Source organism: Pleurodeles waltl, chromosome 11 (genome assembly GCF_031143425.1).
Source record: "Pleurodeles waltl isolate 20211129_DDA chromosome 11, aPleWal1.hap1.20221129, whole genome shotgun sequence".
NCBI lineage: Eukaryota > Metazoa > Chordata > Amphibia > Caudata > Salamandridae > Pleurodeles > Pleurodeles waltl.
The window spans coordinates 728,957,587-728,979,209 of NC_090450.1; the positions used below are offsets into that span (position 1 = coordinate 728,957,587).

Consider the following 21,623-nt stretch of genomic DNA (forward strand, 5'->3'; position numbering starts at 1 on the left):
ACCTAATATACAATAAGGCCCTGAGTTGTATTTGCAAAGGGTTCATTGAGTTCCAGCAAATGGTGATGCAGGTCAACACTGGGGTGCATTGTTCATGCTGTCGTTTGTGTTCCAGTACTGGAGTAGCAGAGGTACTTCAGGTCAGGCTCTTGTATATTTCCTAAGCCTTTTTCTCTTCTCATGTATGCTTGCATTAACAACTTGGCCCTCAGCCCGAGAGTCAGTGGTCTTGGACCTGGAAAAGCTTCACCTGAATGAGAAATATCATTTGTTCAAGGAGCAAGTGAAGGAGCAGCATAGCCAACAACTGCAGCAGCTGTGTAGACGGCATGAGAAGGTGAGGAATGAATAATCATGGGTGTGGCAGCAAGCATGTTAATGGCTTGAGACTACTATAAGGGGTTACGCAGAATTGTTGTAGAGACATATCGAGCTAATCAAGGAGGCTTTGTTTACATAGAGAGACCACGGAGCAGTAGTAAATCCAACCACAGACCAACAAAGGACTGTCAAATATTTGCACCCATTAAAGAGACCTTTAGAGCCCCCCCCACCCAAGAAGGATATGGAGACACTCAGGGGATAGAAAAAGGGGTTTCAGAGGCCTATATGGGACATTGAGGGGCTGTGTATACATCTAGATGCCATCAATAGGCACTAGGGACACCTAGGGGCCCTTTCAGTGATGTAGAGATATTCAAGGCCTGTAGAGATAGGCCTAGGTCACCAAAGGGCTATAAAGAAATTCAAGAATCATTAGCGGGCTTCAGAGCCATCCTAAGGCCTCCATGGTACCTTAAAGACGCTCATGCACCATATAGGGATGTAGAGACATCTTTAGTACACAAACTGGCCCTAGAAACATTCATAGTCCATAGAGGGTCCTGGAGACACTCAAAGGCCCTAGAGAGCTCATCACTGCCATTTTATACAAAGCTAAATCCTAACTCTTTTCTTAATTGAATACTTTTATTTTCAACAGAGCACAGTAGTTTGTAGGGAATAAGGTAATCTGTTGTGAAGCACATTTAAGCATGCATTAGGCTGTGGTGCTTCATTGGTATCTCCTAGTTCCGCATTCTACATCTCTCCATTCCCTGCACCTCATTTGAAAACCATATCGACATTCTTCAAACCTTGTTTTTGATTCTACACCTAATTCACCACACAGTGCATGTCTATTCTCTTCTCTGTTCCAGGACATAAAAAGCATGGCCCATTTCCAACAGCAGCTGCTTGAGGAGTTGAAGACCCGCCATGCACAACAGAGAGGCAACCTGCTAAAGGTGCAGCGCAATGAGTCCAAGGCCCGCCTCAGCATCTTCAAGGAGAACCTAAAGTGCCAGGGCATTCACCCTGCTGAGCAGAAAGTGAGAACGAAGCAGGTACTACCCTGATGGCTGAGTCAAGGAATCTGAAAAAAGAGGATACTGAGATAGACACAGAGACCTGAATAAAAGATGTGGAGATAGAGGCTTCTAACAGGACTGAGAGATCTGGAGACACAGGGCCTTTAATTCAGTGGGTGTGAGCTACTGAGGACTTGTTAGAAATGGAGTCTCTAATTGGAAGAGGTATTCACCCTTGTCGAAGTAGTGACCACAATCCTAGTCAGGGTAAGTCACACACAATCCAAATTATCCTCTGCCTATCCTCTGGTAGCTTGGCACTGAGTAGTCAGGCTTAACTTAGAAGGCAATGTGTAAAGTATTTGTGCAGTAACACAGTGAAAACATCACACAGGTTTAGAAAAATAGAGAAACTGTTGAAACAATAAAAATCCAGTGTTCACTAGCAAAGTTATGAATTTTTAAAATCCAACTAAAGCACCTAGAAAACACAATAGCTCCAACTGGGTCTATTACAGCATCATTGACGGAGTCGTTCCCAACAATACGAAACCACTGGTGCCGGTCACGGAGTCACACAGACCCCAGGTACAGTACCTTTGGAAAACGAAGGACAAGGCTGTCGCACGGAGTCGAATAGAGGCATCGGTAGAGTCGGTGCGTCATCAGTCCCTTATGGCATTCGAGGAGAGAGGCGTTGGTTCTGCCCTGCGAAACAGTTGGAGGTGTGGTATCGGCTCTGTCTGGATGCAGGGGGAGATGATGCGTCATCATCCGCGATGTGTTGATTCCTTGTGATCGGGGGGTTGCTGGTTCTGGTCTGTCAGGAAGTGATGTGCCGACTTCGCAGTGTAGCGATGACCCTGAGTGATGTCAGCGGAGTTACTACGATGTTGAACTTGCGTTGCAGGCTGGAGTAAAACAGCGAGGTCCACGGAGCGGGAGCAGGCTACGTCATCTCTGAAGTTGGTGTACTAGCAAAAAGCTAGCAGAGGAGGTCTTTGGAGTCCCTGAGACCGCAGAACAGAAGGCAAGCTCACTCCAAGCCCTTGGAAAGCACTTTAGAGGGAAGGCAGAGTCCTTCCAGCACAGTCAAAGGCCAGCAGGGCAGCAGGGCAACAGCAGGGTTGAAGTCCTTCGCACCAAAGCAGTCCAGAAAGCCCTTTGGACCACAAGGCAGATGTTCTGACAGAGTTCAGGTGCAGGTCCAGAAGTGTCTGAGTTGGTGGGGTCAGAGACCCAGTTTATATACCCAAAAGCAAAAATGCCTTTGAAGAGGGGGTGACTTCAAAAGTGGTTTTGAAGTGCACAAGTTCCCCTTTCAGTGCGGTCCTGTATGCCAGGGTCCCAGTAGGGGGTTTGGCAGGCCATTGTGTGAGGGCAGGCCACTGGCCTTTGAAATTTAAGTACCAGGCCGTCCACCCTTCCAGCCCAAGAAGACCCATTCAATATGCAGATGAGTGCAGATGTGACCGAGTGTCCTGTGTTTGTGGTTGTCTGGGTGAAATGCACAAGGGAGCTGTCAACCAGCCCAGCCCAGACATTGATTGGAGACAGGTTGTAAGGCACATGTGGTTTTTAAGTGCAGAGAAATGCTCACTTTCTAAAAGCGGCATTTCTAAAATAGTAATATAAAATCCAACCTCACCAATAAGCAGAATTTTCTATCACCATTCTGGCCATACTAAATATGGCCTGGTTACCTCTTTCAGATTAGAATCTACCACTTAAAAAGTATATGAGGGGAGACCTAATGCTAATCTCTGAAAGGAGCCAGCCTCACGGTAGTGGAAAACTAAATTAGGATTTTTTAACTACCAGGACATATAAAACATGTGTACATGTCCTGCCTTTTACCTACATAGCACCTTGCCCTATGTAGAAAAAGGGGAGTTTAAGGCTTGGCAAATACTTTTAAATGCCAAGTCGAAGTGGCAGTGAAACAGCATACACAGGCCTCGCACTGGCAGGCCGGGGCCATGGCTAAGGGGCTACTTATGTGGGTGGCACAGTCGGTGCTTCAGGCCCACTAGTAGCATTTAATTTACAGGCCCTGGGCACAGGTAGTGCATTTTACTAGGGACTTATAAGTAAATCAAATATGCCATTTGGTTATGAACCAATTTTACCATGTTTAAGGGAGATAGCATATGCACTTTAGCACTCGTTAGCAGTGGTAAAGAGTGCAGAGTCCTAAAACCAGCAAAAACTGTGATGGAAAAGTGGAGGGGGGCAGGCAAAAAGTTGGGGTATGCCCCCTTTAAGGCTGTCAGGTCTAACAGTGCTACATTGATAGGAGTGAGCGCTTCATAGAAAATGAGAGGGCTGCTAGTGAAAGAAAGACAACTTAATGGTTATGAAGCAGGGCCACCAGGTAAGGCTGGAGGTGCAAATTGAGGAGATATAGAGCAGGCTTGAAGAGAACAATACCTTAGGAGAGACATGAAGGCCACCTGCAAAGGAAGGAGTGAGTGGGCGAGATGCACCCCTGGGGGAAGGAGGTCTACTCGAGTGGCAGCATGTTTCTCGTTCATGTATGAGAAGTTATCCTTGGTTACTCTTTTAAAGAATACTACATAACAATGCGCTAACAAAAAAGTTACCTTGCCTGTCACTCATTGATTTTATGCTTTTTTTTACCATGTACAGTGCTTCACTGCCTTTTGACTAGATTTGCGTTACAGAAGTACTGCATATATACATACTCCTCCCTATCTGTACAAGTTAACTCAGTTCCACATTTGAAGGGATTCTATTAGTAAGACTCCAAAGGGAGGTGGGCATACCCACAGTGGATAAACATAGGACCTTCAGGAGAGCAAAAGGGTGCCATAAGGGACTGGGAAATGTAGCTACAGGAAGGAGAGTCACCAGAGGAAGTTGATGGCAAAACAAAGAACTCTCTGATGGTGGGGGTAGCCAGGACCTCTGACCAATGCATTCTGAACATTGAAGATGGGTGTGCATCCCACCTGTGAAGTTAGTAAAACATTTGGACCTCAATTTGTATTCTGTGTTATCCTTGCAGCTCCACATACAATCTAACTCAAATTCTTGTTTTCAGCAGCTTAGAGTTTTATGTGATTAAAAACATGATTGTGGGCAAAGTGTACTATCTGCCTGACCCTAACATATATTATACCACCTAGCAATGGTACTGTAACCTCAAACATAATATGGGTACAAAGCGGCACACAGCCTTTTCTAGACTTTTCCCTTTCTGGTGTCACATAGCACTGTGGACCTTGTAGGGCTACATTCACAGTTAATTTGCTATTTCACAAGTTTTTCCAGGTTTAGAGACCAAGATACAATTCAGTAGGAGAGTGGAGTTCTTTCAGCAAACACGAGGCAAACTAGACTTTCCTGCTGAGAACATTCTACTGATGTCTTACAGGTGCACATTAATATTCCTTACTGGAAAGAACAGAGATGTACACCAGGAATAGGGAGATTTAACACCACCCATTCCCTTTCCTCCCACCACATACTAGAACATAAATCACAAAGAAACTATTTTAACCAGTCACATAATCTCGCTTTTACCTTTGAGTCACCTTCAATTTGTTTGCCACCTGCCTCCCCTCTCCCAGATTTCATTGGTAGGAGTACTTCTACTAGTGCAGATTTACTACTTTTTTGTGAATCAGGCCTTTAGTTAGGAATCAAGGGTGAATGGTGTGGATAAATCAGTACTTTTCTCTGTTGTGACTAATTTTGTTTGTCCAATCCTTTTAATAAATATTTCTTCAGTTCTTGCAGCAGGAAGACACCCGCCAGAAGGAAGACATGCGGCAGCTGCTGCAGAAGCAAGAGCAGGAGTTGTGTGAGCTGCAGCAGCACCAGGACTCAAACATTAGTGAACTACAGCAGATGCAGGTGAGGCTGGGTAGTTTATCATAGTGTAAGCAAGTTCAGGTGCAGGTCCAGAAGTGTCTGTGTTGGTGGGGTCAGAGATCCAGTTTATATACCCAAAAGCAAAAATGCCTCTGAAGAGGGGGTGACTTTAAAGAGTGGTGTTGAAGTGCACAAGTTCCCCTATCAGTGCAGTCATGTATGCCAGGGTCCCAGTAGGGGGTTTGGCAGGTCATTGTGTGAGGGCAGGCCACTGGCCTTTGAAATGTAAGTGCCAGGCCATCCACCCTTCCAGCCCAAGAAGACCCATTCAATATGGACAATATGGCCACGGACAACCTGTTAACCGGGAACACCAGATTGCAGGAGAAGGAAGAAGTAAAGGAGGCAGGGAGAAAATGGTACACATGGTTCATGGGCAGAAAGTCATGTACATTAGGAAACACACAGGTGAGAATACTGTAAAATATTATCTATTATGAGAGACAAAAGTCAAACATGAGGACTATCTGTCAGTCCTACAGCTAGTATTTTGTAAGCTGCCCTTAGTTTGCTTAGAATAAGTTAGTTACCTTCAGCAACACTCTTTTTTAGATATATATTCTGCCTACCTGCAGATTCCTGACAGTTTAAATTCTCCTAGGTGCCAGACTGGATACAGAAATTCATGCAACAATTCCAGCTTTTCACTGGACATGACGGAGCTGCATATAGGACTCTCATCTGCATGCTCATGTCAATTTTCATCCTTTTGACCACACCCTGAGATCCAGTGTAATGCTGATAAAATTAATGGGAAGACATACAGTGAACTAATCAAACTTGAAACCTTAATTAGTTCTGAAATTCACTTCCCAGTCATGGAATCGGAGGGAGGTGCCAAAAGTGCAGGTGATCAGAGTATCCATCACAAAAGAACATTACCAAAGGTTAATAATGTTTTCTTTCTGCAGATTCCTACGAGGTGGATTTCAACATTGGACTTACACTAGGAAGTCCGCAAGGACTGAGCAGGCCCTCCCTCTCGCCCTGCGGCTCTCTAAATCAATACACTAGAGCTTGGTGAGAGTATGGACAAGAAGCACATGTAATGACTTGGCAGCTGTCCAAGACAGGAACTTCTCTCTACCTCTGCAAGTTACAGCCATAGTCACAACCTTTGCCATTTTTGGCCAAAGAATAGTTCAGTGCAGAGGACAATCCATCTGGATAATGCTCGCTTCTTGTCCACATTTTTCTTCTGGTTCACCTCGCCGAAGCATCACAAAAAGTGACACTCCAGCGCCACAAGCATCTCATGAATAAGCCCCTTGGTTTAGAATTTGGCAAACAGGGTACATATGAAGCAGAGTACCCTCTCCGCCAAACTGACAGTCTGTCCACTCTGTTCATCCCCGATCTGTGAAGATTTGCTACGACCACCAGCATGACCGTCATGAAGACAATAGGGGGGTCAACATGAGGCCAAAAGGTAGGAAAGTGAATTGAAAATGAGAGGACCCCACTACAAATCACAGGTGTTTCCTGTGGGACTGCTTGATCACTGCATAGATCACAATGACAAGTCCAGGGGCACTGTCCTGTCCTTGTTGTCCAAGGTCAGCAGAACTTGTGTGAAAGCAATCATTTTGAAATGAAATTCTCCTTTCTGAGTAATTGGTTCAATACATTGAGGTGTGTATGTACCTAGCCACTAGACCCACTCCTTTTTGAAGAACAGGAAGTAATGGGAGGAACACCCAAGACTTCACTCCACTTTGAACACTATCTCAATCGCAACCTCGCTGAACAACATCAACACCTGTCTTACAAAGATTTGAGCATGATCTTCTGAAACTGATTAAAGAAATTCAATTATATGAGGAGAAGAGTTCAAAAAGGTTAGGACTTAGTCAACTTGGACAATCCATAGCTTCCACAAGTCTAAAGTGACTGAATGCCGGTTGGAAAGTAAATGCTGAATCTGTTCCCCCACAGTTGATATTGATAGAAGGGGAGATGTAGGAAGCTGGCTCTGTAAATACTATATCAAAATGAGATATAGTGTGCACAGCGTCCAGGGAGTCTAAAATAGATAATACTAATGCTCTCTTTAGTGGTAGTGTGGTTGAGCAATTAGGCTTATCAGAGGTTAGTGCAAAGCATTTGCTGTACACACACAGACAATAGAAGAAGCACACACTCAATGACAACTCCAGAACACTGGTTTTTATATAGCAAAAATATATTTTCTTAATTTATCTTTAGATCCACATGATTCAAGTTGCAGGCAAGTACTTCAATAGATTCATATTTCACACATGTATCAACAGTACTTTGAAATCGATAAGTCATACAGTTTTTTAAATTTTGGCAATAATCTATTTAAAAAATGGGCACTGCAATTTTCAGAAACAATTCCTGGGGGGAAGATAAGTTAAATTGTTTTACAGGTAAGTATTTGACTTACAGTTCCAGTCTCTGGGTTTTTGGAAGTCCACCAGTGCGGGTTCAAATTAACCCCAAACAACCAGCACCGGCAACACGGGGCCGGCCGGGTGCAGAGGTCAAAGATGAGCAAGCTTACTGTGGGCTCCTATGGAGGCAGGGGGTACTCGGAATCAGGCCTGCCTGCAGGTAAGTAGGCCTGCCTGCAGGTAAGTACCTGCGGCTCGGAGGGCAGACCAGGGGGGATTAGAGGAGCACTGGGGGGCCACAAGTAGGCACCAAACACACCCTCAGTGGCACAGGGGCGGTCGGGTGGAGGTTGCAAACAGGACGTCGGGCTCCCAATGCTGGTCTATGAGGGGACCCTGGGTCACTCAGAGGCTGCAGGTGAAGTCCATGGGGTCGTCTCGGGCAAACCACACTCTGGACCGGGAGGAGGGCCACCTGCTGAACTCTGCTGCACTGGAGGTCGGGTTCTCCAAGGCCTGGGGGCTGCCGGTGCAGTATGTCCTTAGCCGTCGATAAGCTTTGTGCAGAGCTTAACGGTCAAAGGGGTCCTTCGGATTCCCTCTGCTGGTGTTGTCGTGAAGGGGTGGAGAGTTCAACCCAGGGTGGGCACTTGCTCAGAACAGCCTGGGGATCCTCTCTAGCTGGTTGGGCCACCTGGACATGGGCTGTGGGCGTCGGGTGCAGAGTGGTTAGGACTCAAGCATTTGGAGTGAAGTTGGAGTCCTTAGTCGTTGGTTTCTTCTTGGACAGGGCCTCTGTCCACAGGAGATCTTGGTCCATTTTGGTGCAGGGCAGTCCTCTGGAGCTTGCAGAGGTTGCTGGTCCCACTGGATGCATCAATGTTCTTTCGCAGGTTCTTTGAAGCAGGAGACAGCCCGGTAGGGGTGGGGTCAAATCAGTTGTCGTCTTCCTTCTCCTCTGTAGGGGGTTTCAGCTAAGCAGTCGTTCTTCTTCTTGTCAGGTCGCCAGGAATCTGGTGAGCTGGGTTCTGGGAGGCCCTTAAATCCTTGATTTAGGGGCGCTTCAGGGGTCAGAAGGCAGTAGCCAATGGCTACTGTCCCTGAAGGTGGCTACACCGTCTTTGTGCCCACTCCCTTTGCGAAGGGGGGCACAAACCTAATCCTATTGGTCCCTGTCCTCCAAACCAAGATGGATGATTCTGCAGGGACGGGGTCACCATCAGCTCTGGACACCGTAGGGGTGGTCCTGGCTGGGGTGGTCACTCCTCCCTGGTTTTGCCTAATTTTCCCGCTGGACTTGCCGCCAAAGTGGGGCTTTGTCCGGGGGACGGGCAACTCCACTAACTGGAGTGCCCTGGGGCACTGTAATCTGAGGCTTGAGCCTCTCAGGCTCACTGCCAGGTGTTACAGTTCCTGTAGGGGGGAGGTGTGATGCACCTCCACCCAGACAGGCTTTGTTTGTGACCACAGAGTGCACAAAGGCTCTCACCCCATGTGGTCAGAAACATGTCTGAAAGTGGCAGGCTGGCACAGACGGTCAGTCCTACACTAGCAGTTTGGCTAACATACAGGGGGTATCCCTAAGATGCCCTCTGTGTGAATTTGTTTTATAAATCCCACACTGACATAAGTGGGGGTTTATTTCTGAGAAGTTTGAAATCAAACTTCCTAGTATTCAGTGAAGCTTTTATGGAGACAAACACCCAGACCATATACTCCATATGGCTACACTGCACTTACAATGTCTGAGAATGGACTTAGACACTGTAGGGACATATTGCTCATACAGCTATGCCCTCACCTGTGGTATAGTGCACCCTGCCTTAGGGCTGTAAGGCCTGCTAGATGGGTGTCTTACCTATGCCACACACAGTAGTTTGTGGGCATGGCACCCTCTCAGGGTGCCATGCCAACTTTGCCTTCTTCTCCCCACAGCACACAAAGCTGCAAAGACAGTGTACATGTGCTAGGTGAGGGGGCCCCTAGGGTGGCATAATACATGCTGTAGCCCTTGGGGACCTTCCCTGGTCACAGGGCCCTTGGTACCATGGGTACCTTTTACCAGGGACTTAACTGTGTGCCAGGGTTGTGCCAATTGTGGAAACAAAGGTACATATTTTGGGAAAGAACACTGGTGCTGGGGCCTGGTTTGCAGGATCCCCGCACACTTTTATTTCAAAGTTGGCATCAACACTAGGCAAAAAGTGGGGGGGTAACCATGCCAACAGTGGCACTTTCCTACACAACCCCCACTTCCCCCAAACGAAAGAGAATGAGACTAACTTTTCCAAAGAGAGTCTTCATTATCTAAGTGGAAAAACCTGGAAAGGCCATCTGCATTGGCATCGGCAGTCCCAGGTCTGTGTTCCACTAAGAAGTCCATTCCCTGTAGGGATATGGACCACCTCAAATGTTTAGGGTTCCCACCTTTCAGCCACCTGAGAGGTCTGTGGTCAGTTTGACCAATAACGTGAGTACCAAACAAGTATGATCTCAGTTTTTCAGGGATCAAACCACAGCAAAGGCCTCCCTCACAATGGCACTCCAATGCTGCTCCCTGGGGAGTAACCTCCTCCTAATGAAAGCAACAGGCTGGTCAAGGCCATCACCATTGATTTAGGACAGGACTGCTCCTATCCTATGTTCAGAGGCATCTGTTTGCACAATGAACTGCCTGGAATAATCTGGAGCTTTAAGAAGTGGCGCTGAGCACATTGCTTCTTTCAGTGTGTAGAAGGCCTTTTGACAGTCAAGGTTCCAGTTTACTTTCTTTGGCATCTTCTTTGAGGTCAGTTCTGTGAGGGTTGTCACAATGGATCAATATCTCTTCACAACCCTCCTGTAATAACCAGTCAAGCCAAGGAATGCCCTGACTTGAGTCTGGGTTTTTGGAGCTTCCCAGTCCTGAATTGTCTGGATCTTGGGTCGTAAAGGTTGCACTTGGCCTCCACCTGCCAGGTGGCCCAAGCACACAACTGTGCCCTGCCCTGTCTGGCACTTAAATGCTTTAGTAGAGAGGCATGCTGATTGCAAGGCCTGCAAAACCTTCCCGAGGTGGACCAGGTGATCCTGCCACCTGGAGCTAAAGACAGCAATATCATCAGCATATGCTGCACTAAAGGACTCCAAGCCAGCAAGGACTTGATCCACCAACCTTTGGAAAGTGGCAGGGGCATTCTTTAAGCCAAAGCACATAACAGTAAACTGACAATGCCCATCAGGTGTAGAGAATGATGACTTTTCTTTTGCTCCAGGTGCCATCCTAATTTGCCAGTACCCTGCAGTTAAGTCAAAGGTATTTAAAAATTTGGCTGCACCTCATTTGTCAATAAATTCATCTGCTCTGGGTATAGGGTGTGCACTTGTCTTGGTGACAGAGTTGAGCCCTCTGTAGTCCACACAGAACCTCATTTCTCTCTTGCCATCTTTGGTATGAGGTGTGGGGACTAAGACCACTGGGCTAACCCAAGGACTGTCAGAGTGCTCAATTACCCCTAACTCCATGCTGTTGTGGACTTTGATGCTCTCTTTGACTTGGTCAGACTGTCTATAAATCTTGTTTTTGACAGGTAAACTGTCTCCTGTGTCTACATCATGGGGACTCAGGGTATGTCTGACCAGGGGTCAAAGAGAAGAGCTCAGCATACTACTGTAGGACTTGCCTGCAGTCAGCTTGCTGTTGGGTAGAGAGGGTGTCTCAATAGACAACTCCATCTACTGACCCATCCTTGGGGTCAGTTGAGAGGAGGTCAGGGAGAGGTTCACTCTCTGCTTCCTGATCCTCATCAGTAGCAATCAGCATGGTTAGGTCTGCACTATCATTATAGAGTTTCAGGTGGTTAACATGGGTCACCCTCTTGGGTGTCCTGCTAGTGCCCAGGTCCACCAAGTAGGTGACCGGACTCTTCATTTCTAGGATTGGGTGAGGGCCACTCTGTCTGTCCCGAAGCACCCCAGGAGCCACAGACCCCAGAACCCAGACTTTCTGCCCTAGCTGAAATTCTACCAGTGCAGCCTTGCCTTTTGGTCATACCACAACTTGTTGGCTGCCCTCGAGGTTTTTGGATGCCTTTTTCATGTATTCATCCATCCTAGAGCAGAGGCCAAGCACATAGTCCACCACATCTTGTTTAGGCTCATGGAGAGGTCTCTCCCAGCCTTCTTTAACCATTGCCAGTGGTCCCCTTACAGGATGGCCAAACAGAAGCTCAGAGGATGAAACCCCGACTCCCTCCTGTGGCACCTCTCTGTAGGTGAAAAGCAGGCATGGCAGTAGGACATTCCATCTCCTTTTAAGCTTTTCAGTGAGCTCCATGATCATACCCTTCAGTGTCTTGTTGAATCTCTCAAAAAGTCCATTGGTTTGTGGGTGGTATGGTGTGGTGAACTTGTAAGTCAGCCCACACTCATTCCACATGTGTTTCAGGTAAGCTGACAGACGTATGTACCTCTATCAGAAACCACCTCCTTAGGAAAACCCAATCTGGTAAACATATCAATCAGGGCCTTGGCTACTGCAGGGGCAGTAGTAGACCTAAGGGGAATTGCTTCAGGATATCTGCTAGCATGATTCACTACTAACAGTATGCACTGGTTCCCTGAGGCAGTGGGTGGCTCAAGTGGACCCAAAATGTCCACACCAACCCTTTCAAAGGGTACCCCTACCACATGAAGTGGAATGAGAGGGGGCCTTTGGGTGGCCACCTGTCTTGCAACTGGCTTGACAGGTGACACAGGAGCTACAAAACTCCTTCACTTTCTGGGACATATTGGGACAATAAAAGTGGTTTACAAGTATGCTCCACATTTTGGTCTGTCCCAAATGCCCAGCTAAGGGGATGTCATGGGCCAAAGTGAGGATAAACTCTCTAAACTCCTGAGGCACTACCAGTCTCCTAGTGGCTCCAGGTTTGGGTTCTCTGGCCTCAGTGTAAAGGAGTCCATCCTCCAAATGGACCCTATGGGAGACACTGACATCTCCCTTCTCCTGTTTAGCAGCCTGCTGCCTCAGGCCTTCAAGGATGGGACAAGTCTTTTGTCCCTGGCACAGCTGTTTCCTTGAGGGTCCTCCTGGGCCCAAGAGCTGTACCTGATAAGACTCCAGCTCCATGGACTCATTTGCCTCAAGGGATAAGACATCTTCCTGGGCAGAGAACTCCTGTTTCTTTTGCTGTTCAGAGGCTGGCCCCCCAGTCCTCTTACCTTTTCTCTTGGAAGGTTGGGCCATTATTCCAGGCTCCAACACTGCTTTTTCACCCTGTGCTCTGCTTTGTGCTCTGGTTTTCACACATACCAGTTCAGGGATTCCCAGCATGGCTGCATGGGTTTTGAGCTCTACCTGAGCCCAAGTTGACTCCAGATCGTTCTCTAGCCAGCAGTCCACTGGAATTGCAGAATAGACCACTAAGGCCAGTAACCCCTTCCCATTCTAAAGTCACCATAGCCAGGGGATGGACTTTAGTCTCATTATCAGCATTGGTAACTGGATAGGTTTGTCCAGCCAAATACTGTCCTGGGGAAAACAGTTTCTCTGTCACCATGGTGACACTGGCACCTGTATCCCTAAGGGCTTCTACTGTTGTCCCATTTATTAGGAGCTGCTGCCTTTATTTTTGCCTGTTAGGCGGCCAGGCAGCCAGTGTGGCTATATCCACCCTACCCTCAGAGACTAGAGTAGCTTCAGTGTGAACCCTGATTTTCTCTGGGCACACTGTTGATCCCACCTGGAGACTGGCTATTCCAGTACTAACTGGAGTAGTGTCAGTGGGATTTTTCTTGGGACAGGCAATGTCTCCAGTTTGGTGTCCATGGTGTTTACAGTTGTGACACCAGGCCTTCTTAGGATCAAAGTTTTCACCCCTGTACCCATTTGTGGACTGTGAAGAGGCTCGGGCCCACCCTCCTGAGCAGGTTGTTGGGGCCCTTGTGAACACTTTTTTTGTTGTCCTTAGGTGTCTCACCACCCTTCCCCTGGGGAGGCTTTGTCACCCCTTTCTTTTGGTCACCCCCCTGTGGAAGTCTTGGTCACCCTAGTCTTGACCCAATGGTCTGCCTTCTTTCCAAATTCTTGGGGAGAAATTGGACCTAGGTCTACTAGATGTGGATGCAACTTGTCACTGAAGCAGTTACTTAACTGATGTTCCTTCGTAAACACATTTTAAAGCCCATCATAGTCATGCACTCCCACTGCCAGTTATCCAACCATCTACTGTTTTCACTGAGTAGTCAACAAAATCAACCCAGGACTGGCTTGAGGTTTTGTGAGCCCTCCTGAACCTAATCCTATACTTCTCAGTGGAGAACCCAAAGCCCTTAATCAGGCTAGCCTTCATGTGGTCATAGGATTCAGCATCTTTACCACTGAGTGTGAGGAGTCTATCCCTACACTTACCAGTGAACAGTTGCCAAAGGATAGCTTCCCAGTGAGATTCGTTTAACTTTCTGGTTGCACAAGCCTTTTCAAAAGCTGTAAACCACTTGGTGATATCATCACCTTCTTCATATTTTGAGACAATCACTTTTGGGATTTTTAGGATATCAATATTCTCTCTGATCCTATTTATATTGCTGCCACCATTAACGGGTGTTAAGCCCATTCTGCTCTCTCCCTTTCTACAGCCAGGAGTTGCTTCTCCAAAGCTAACCTTGTGGCCATCCTTGCTAAAAGGATGTCCTCTTAATTGAGGCTGCCCCCCCATGCTCCCAGCGGAGCTGGACTCCCCTGTGGAAGACCCAGATCCAGTGAACACTATCTTTGGAGACAGGGGTCGTAGGCCCCTGGTCTCCCTAGTTAGGTGAGGAGGGGGGAGGTCATCCTCCTCATCTCTAACATCTTCCCTGTCTGAGTGGAGTTCTTCATCAGAAGGGTGGTCCCTGGTGTACTGGGCCTAGAGCTCCTGGAGCTTGACCTTGGTAAGGTTGGAACCTGTTCTAAACTTTTTCAGCTTACAGAGGGACCTTAACTGTGCCATCCCTAGATGGAGGTAAGGGGTGAGGTTGAGTTCCATCACTATTTCCTCTGAGCTGCCCATTATGTTACTAAAGGTTGGGATTACTTTTTTTAGAAACTAAAAGCTACTGCTAGTAACTAAATCCTAACTTTAGAATAACTTTTAAATCTAAAAAGAGATGCTAAGGGGGCTTAACCAAGGCCCTAGCAGGACTTTTAAAATTTAGAAAAATATGCCAAATTCAAAAATCAGATTTCTAAAGGCAATTTTGGAATTTAGTTGTGGGATCAGGTATTAGCTGAGTAGTCCACCAAATGCAAAGACCCCACTGCTGATCCTCCAATGTAGGAAGCATGCTCTGTAAATACTACATCAAAATGGGATATAGTGTGCACAGCGTCCAGTGGTTCCCCAGAGGCTTAACAGAGACTAAAGTAGATAATACTAATGCTCTCTTTTGAGGTAGTGTGGTCAAGCAGTTAGGCTTATCAGAGATTAGTGCAAAGCATTTATTGTACACACACAGACAATAGAAGAAGCACACACTCAATGACTTAACTTCAGACAAATGGTTTTTATATAGCAAAATATATTTTCTTAATGTATTTTTAGAACTACAAGATTCAAGTCGCAGGTAAGTACTTCAACAGATTCATATTTCACACATGTATCAACAGTACTTTATTTGAAATCAATGTCATACAGTTTTTGAAATATTGGCAATAATCTATTTTAAAAATGGACTGCAATTTTCAGAAACAGTTCCTGGGGGGGAAGAAAAGTTAAAAAGTTTTACAGGTAAGTATTTGACTTACAGTTCCAGGCTCCAGGTTTTTTATTTTAACCCCAAACATCCACCACCAGCAACACGGGGCCGCCCGGGTGCAGAGGTCAAAGATAAGCAAAGTGCACATGGACTCCTATGGAGAAAGGGGGTACTCAGAATCAGGCCTGCCTGCAGGTAAGTACCCGTGGCTCGGAGGGCGGACCGGGGGGAATTAGAGGAGCACTGGGGCCACAAATAGGCACCAAACACACACTCTCAAGGGCACAGGGGCAGTCGGGTGCAGGGTGCAAACAGGACGGCGGGCTCCCAATGCTGGTCTATGAGGGGACCCCAGGGGTCACTCAGAGGCTGCAGGCGAGGTTCAGGGGGTCGTCTCAGGCAAACCACATGCTGGACAGGTTGGAGGGGCGCCTGCTGAATGTTGCTGCACCAGAGGTCAGGTTCCCCAAGGCCTGGGGGCGGCGGGTGCAGTATGTCTTTAGGCATCGGATATCTTCGTCCGGAGATTTGTGGTCATAGGGGTCCTCGAGATTCCCTCTGCAGGCATCGTCGTGAAGGGGTGGAGAGGTCAACCCAGGGTGGGCACTTGCTCAGAACCGCCTGAGGATCCTCTCGAGCTGGTTGGGTCACCTGGACACGGGCCCTGGGCGTCGGGTGCAGAGTGGTGAGACTCATGCATTCGGAGTAGGTTGGAGTCGTTGGTTTCCTCTTGGTCAGGGCTGCTGTCCGAGGGAGTTCTTGGTCCTTTTTAGTGGAGGCCTTCCTCTGGGAATATATGATGGAACAACGAATGCTGGAACCACGCATGCCTGAACAACGACCGTGTTGTTACCACAAATGGCTTAACCACAAATGCCTTAACAACAATTTTTCGTTGTAAAGCTATGCCTGGTAAAGGCATGCGTGGAACGGTATGCATGGTTTCAGCATGCGACCCCTCCTGACCCCCAAACCCGCCCGTAAAACAATCCTACCCCCACCCCTAAAAACAATCCTACCCGACCCCCACCCCTAAAAAACTAAAAGTACCCTGACCCCCCCTATCCTTGCCCCTAAAAACTAAAACTACTTCCACCCCGCCCCTAAAACTACCCCCCAACCCTATCCCGGTCCCACTTACCTGACCGCGTCCTCTCCCGATCCTGAGTCTGTTTTTCTCTGCCTTAACCACACATGTTCATTGTTCAGGACATGCGTGGTTAGGGCAGAGAAAAACAGAGTTGTTGTTCATGAAAGCGTTCTTCCGCTTTCGTGGACAACGCACCTCATTGTTCAGGAGTCGTTGTTTAAGCTGATTCCCGTCTGGAGCTTAGCAGAGGGCGCTGGTCCCGCTGGATATGTCTCTGTTCTTTTGCAGGTACTTTGAAGCAGGAAACAGGCCGGTAGGGCTGGGGCCAAATCAATTGTCGTCTTCCTTTTTCTCTGCTGAAGGTTTCAGCTAAGCATTCCTTCTTCTTGTCAGGTGGCCAGGAATCTGGTGAGCTGGGTTCAGGGAGTCCCTTAAATCCTAGATTTAGGGGCGTTTTAGGGGTCAGAAGGCAGTAGCCAATGGCTACTGTCCCTGAAGGTGGCTACACCCTCTTTGTGCCCAGTCCCTTTGGGGAGGGGGGCACAAACCTAATCCTATTGGTCCCTGTCCTCCATACCAAGATTAAGGATTCTGCAGGGAGAGGGTCTCCTCAGCTCTGGACACCTTAGGGATGGTCCTGGCTGGGGTGGTCACTCCTCCCTATTTTCCCTAATTTTTATGCCGGACTTGCAGCGGGCGGGCAACTCCACTAGCTGGAGTGCCCTGGGGCACTGTAATCCGAGGCTTGAGCCTTTGAGGCACACCGCCAGGTGTTACACTTCCTGTAGGGGGGAGGTGTGAAGCACCTCCACCCAGGACAGGCTTTGTTTCTGACCACAGAGTGCACAAAAGGCTCTCACCTCATGTGATTAGAAACTTGTCTGAAAGTGGCAGGCTAGCACAGACCGGTCAGTCCTACACTAACAGTTTGGCTAACATACCGGAGGTATCTCCAAGATGCCCTCTGTGTGCATTTTTGAATAAATCCCACACTGGCATCAGTGGGGGGGTTTTGTGTTGAGAAGTTTGTTATCAAACTTCCCAGTATTCAGTGTAGCCATTATGGAACTGTGGAGTTTGTTTTGACAAACTCCCAGACCATATACTTATTATGGCCACACTGTACTTACAATGTCTAAGAATGGACTTAGACACTAGGGGCATATTGCTCATGCAGCTATGCCCTCACCTGTGGTATAGTGCACCCTGCCTTAGGGCTGTAAGCCTGATATAGGGGTGTCTTACCTATGCCACAGGCAGTGGTTTGTGGGCATGGCACCCTGAGAGGGGTGCCATGTCGGCTTTGTCTTTTTCTCCTCACCAGCATCCACAAGCTGCAAAGGCAGTGTGTATGTGCTTGGTGAGGGGTCCCCCAGGGAGGCATAACACATGCTGCAGCCCTTGGGGACCTTCCTGTGCCACATGGCCCTTGGTACCATGGGTACCTTTTACAAGGAATTTAACTGTGTGCCAGGGTTGTGCCAATTGTGGAAACAAACGTACAGATTTTGGGAAAGAACACTGGTGCTGGGGCCTGGTTAGCAGGATCCCAGCACACTTTCAATCAAAAATTGGCTTCAACGATAGGCAAAATGTCGGGGGGGAGGGTTACTGTAGGAGGCTGGCCTGGTTTGTAGTGGGTGCCTTAGGTACTCACACCATATACCAGGTCCAGCTATCCATTATTAGTGAAGTAGTAGTGTTCTAGCAGCTTTGGCTGATAGAGGTAGCTATAGCAAAGCAGCTTAGACTGAACTAGGAGACATGCAAAGCTCCTGCAATACCACTTATAGTTACACAGTACTTATACACAAGTAAAGACAATACTCAGTGTTACCAAAAATAAAGATAGTTTATTTGGGTGACACAGTACCAAAAATATCTTAGAGGCAATACTCCTTCTGGAGGTAAGTATTATACGCAAGATATACACTAGACACCAAAATAAGACAAGTAATTAGTCATAGGACAGTGCAAGCAATAGGAAATGCTATAGAATGCAATGGGAGAAAACAGGTCCAGGGGTAACACAAACCATATACTAAGAAAGTGGAATGTGAATCACGAATTTCCCCCCTAGACAAGTGTAGTGTGTGCAAAATCACTGTGAGAGTAAGAATACAGTAAAGGTAAGTCAATTACCCCACCCCAGAACCCAGAAAAGCAGGAGTAAAGTACTGCAACTTTCCTTAGGACACACTACACCTTGTGATTGGGATTTTGCAGTAACTAACCAAGTCTGCAAACAACAACTGCTGGATCTCTGGACCTGAAGATCTGCAAAAGAAGGGGACCAAGTCCAGAAGTCGAAAGAAGTTCCAGGAAGGGCTGGAGCTTTGCCAACCCAGAAGAGGGTGCAAAAAAAGAGTCCCCGGCTGGACAAAGACTGCAGGAATGCACCCTAGGAAGATGCCAGCGGGTTCCTGCATGATGCAAAGGATGTCCCACGACGTGAAGATGGATGCAGATGTGATTTTGTGTTGTAAGTCACCAACAAGCCTTGGTTATGACAAATATGCGCTTTGCACCAAAATTGCGCTGGCTGGACCCAGGAAGGACCTGGGGGCCTCAACTCTGTGTGAGGAGGAAGAGGGGGCTCTCAGCACTTTAGAGAGCCCTGAGGATGCCAGACAGCATCCACGGGAGTTCCAGGACATGGGGACAAAGGAGGTGCAAAACACGTTGGTGCAGCACAACAAAGGAAGGTCCCACACCGCTGGAGAACAACTCAGCGAGTTGAGTGTCGGAGGATGGAGTGCTGGGGACCTGGGCCAGGCTGTGCACAAAGGAATTTTGCAAATAGTTCACAGAGGCTTCAGGAGGTGAAGAAGACGCAGTACACAGGTGGACTGTCGCTCTCAGGGAAGGCAAGGTCTTACCTCCTACAAATTGCATCAGCAGGACCTCAGGACAGTCTATGTGTCCTTGGGAGCATGCTCGTCGCTGTGAGTGGAGTCCAAGGGTACCAGTCGTCGTCTTGGAAGGTGCCTGCGTGAGCAGGGGAGTGACTCCGTGACCCCACAGGAGACTTCTTCGGTTCTTCTGCTGCAGGATGAAGACAGGAAGTCCTCAGAGCATGCACACCTGGAAACTGTTGCTGTGGCTGGAGCTGAAGTTGCAGAGTAAAAGTATCCCTTGTGGATACTTTGTTGCTGTTACAGCGGTTCATGGAGCAGGCTGCGGTTGATCCGAGGTTAGAGGATGAAGTAGTAGTTGCAGAGGATTCCTGAAGGAAAGCAGAATCTGAATAGAATCCACAGGAGAGACCCTAAATAGCCCTGAGAGGGGGATTGGCTACCTTATCAGGTAAGGACCTATCAAGGAGGGGTCTCTGACGTCACCTGCTGGCACTGGCCACTCAGAGCCCTCCAGAGTGCCCCCACACCTTGCAAAGCAAGATGGCTGAAGTCTGGGACACACTGGAGGAGCTCTGGGCACCACCCCTAGGGTGGTGATGGACAGGAGATTGGTCACTCTCCTTTCCTTTGTCCAGTTTCGTGCCAGAGCAGGGGATAAGGGGGTCCCTGAACTGGTGTAGACTTGCTTATGCAAGGAGGGCACCACCTGTGCCCTTCAAAGCAATTCCAGGGGCAGGGGTAGGCTACCCCTCCCCAGACCTGTAACACCTATTTCCAAAGGGAGAGGGTGTAACACCCTGCTCTCAGAGGAAATGCTTTGTTTTGCCTTCCTGGAGGGCAGAACCCTGTCTGTAAGGTGGCAGCAGCTGTAGCTGCTGTGCAAGCCCCAGTGAGATGGTTTGGCAGTACTGGGGGTCCATGCTGGAGCCCCCAGGATGTATGGAATTGGCTCCAATTGGGACAATTCCAAGATCTTAGACATGTTGCATGGCCATTTCTGATGGATACAACTACCTGTGGATTCCTCACCTAATGAATACTCCCCATGGCGCCAGCATTCGACGGAAATCTTCTTCCTAGCTTCTGCACGTCGATGAGGACGTCACATTTGCCCACGCGACGCCGTCTGACGTCATACAGGCAATAAGAGGTCCTCGCCGATGTGCCGACGTCAGTTCCCTTTTTTCTGTGCGTTCGAAACGGTTATCTTCGAGGGAGCTACTGTTGCTTTCGAAGTTACAGTGTGTTTTCTGCTGCGTGGTTTTTCTCTGAGGTTACTATGTCTCAGAGGAAGTCTGGTTTCAAGCCCAGTCGGGAGTGTGGGGGCAAGATGTCCGTTACTGACCCTCATTCGGACTGCTTATCGTGTTTAAGCTCCGACCACGACGTCGCAACATGTGATTCATGCCAACACATGAATCCGAAGGCCTTAAAAGAGCGAGAAGCTAAACTCTTCATGGCAAAGTCAAAAAGGAAGGAGAAGAAACATCATAGGAAGTCCTCCTCGCCGAAGTCTCATCGGCGTCATCGAGACTCCCGGCGCCGTAGGGATTCACGGCGCCATTCGAGCAAGGAGAGGTCTTGATCGAGGTCGCCTTCGGTTTTGACCTATATGTAGTGCACCCGTGTAATGGTGTCCCTGCACCCACAAAGTCCCGGGAAATGGCCCTGAACTATGTGGGGGCACCTTTGCTAGTGCAGGGGTGCCCTCACACATAGTAACTTTGAACCTAACCTTCAGCAAGTGAAGGTTAGACATATAGGTGACTTATAAGTTACTTAAGTGCAGTGAAAATGGCTGTGAAATAACATGTGCGTTATTTCACGCAGGCTGCAATGGCAGGCCTGTGCAAGGGTTTGTCTGAGCTTCCTATAGGTGGCAAAAGAAATGCTGCAGCCCATATGGATTTCCTGGAACCCCAATGCCCTGAGTACCTTGGTACCATATACTAGGGACTTATAAGGGGGTCAAGTGTGCCATTTGAAATTGGTAAATGAAGTCAGTAGCCTGTAGTGACAAATATAAAAGCAGAGAGAGCATAAGCACTGAGGTTCTGATTAGCAGAGCCTCAGTGACACAGTCAAGCACTACCGACAACACATACATTAGACCACAAACTATGAGCCATGGGGTCCTGGCTGGCAGGATCCCAGTGAGACAGGCAAAACACACTGACATATAGGTTTTTATCTATGAGCACTGGGGTCCTGGCTAGCAGGATCCAAGTGACACAGTAAAAACACACTGACACACACTCACAAACAGGCCAAACGTGGGGGTAACCATGCTAGAAAGAGGCTACTTTCTCACAGTAACCATGCCAACAGTGGCACTTTCCTACAGGAGACCTTTTGGTTA

General features: G+C 48.0%; 1 protein-coding gene across 1 annotated transcript in view; it reads left to right on the plus strand.

The window, feature by feature from the left end:
- The window catches only part of LOC138265140 (trichohyalin-like), a 131,122-nt gene that overhangs the window by 90,663 nt on the left and 18,836 nt on the right, over positions 1-21,623 (plus strand). The window contains exons 6-8 of the mRNA XM_069212683.1: positions 213-337; positions 1,200-1,385; positions 5,103-5,228. Coding sequence (XP_069068784.1) covers positions 213-337; positions 1,200-1,385; positions 5,103-5,228 — 437 coding nt within the window. The remainder of the gene's footprint in view (positions 1-212; positions 338-1,199; positions 1,386-5,102; positions 5,229-21,623) is intronic.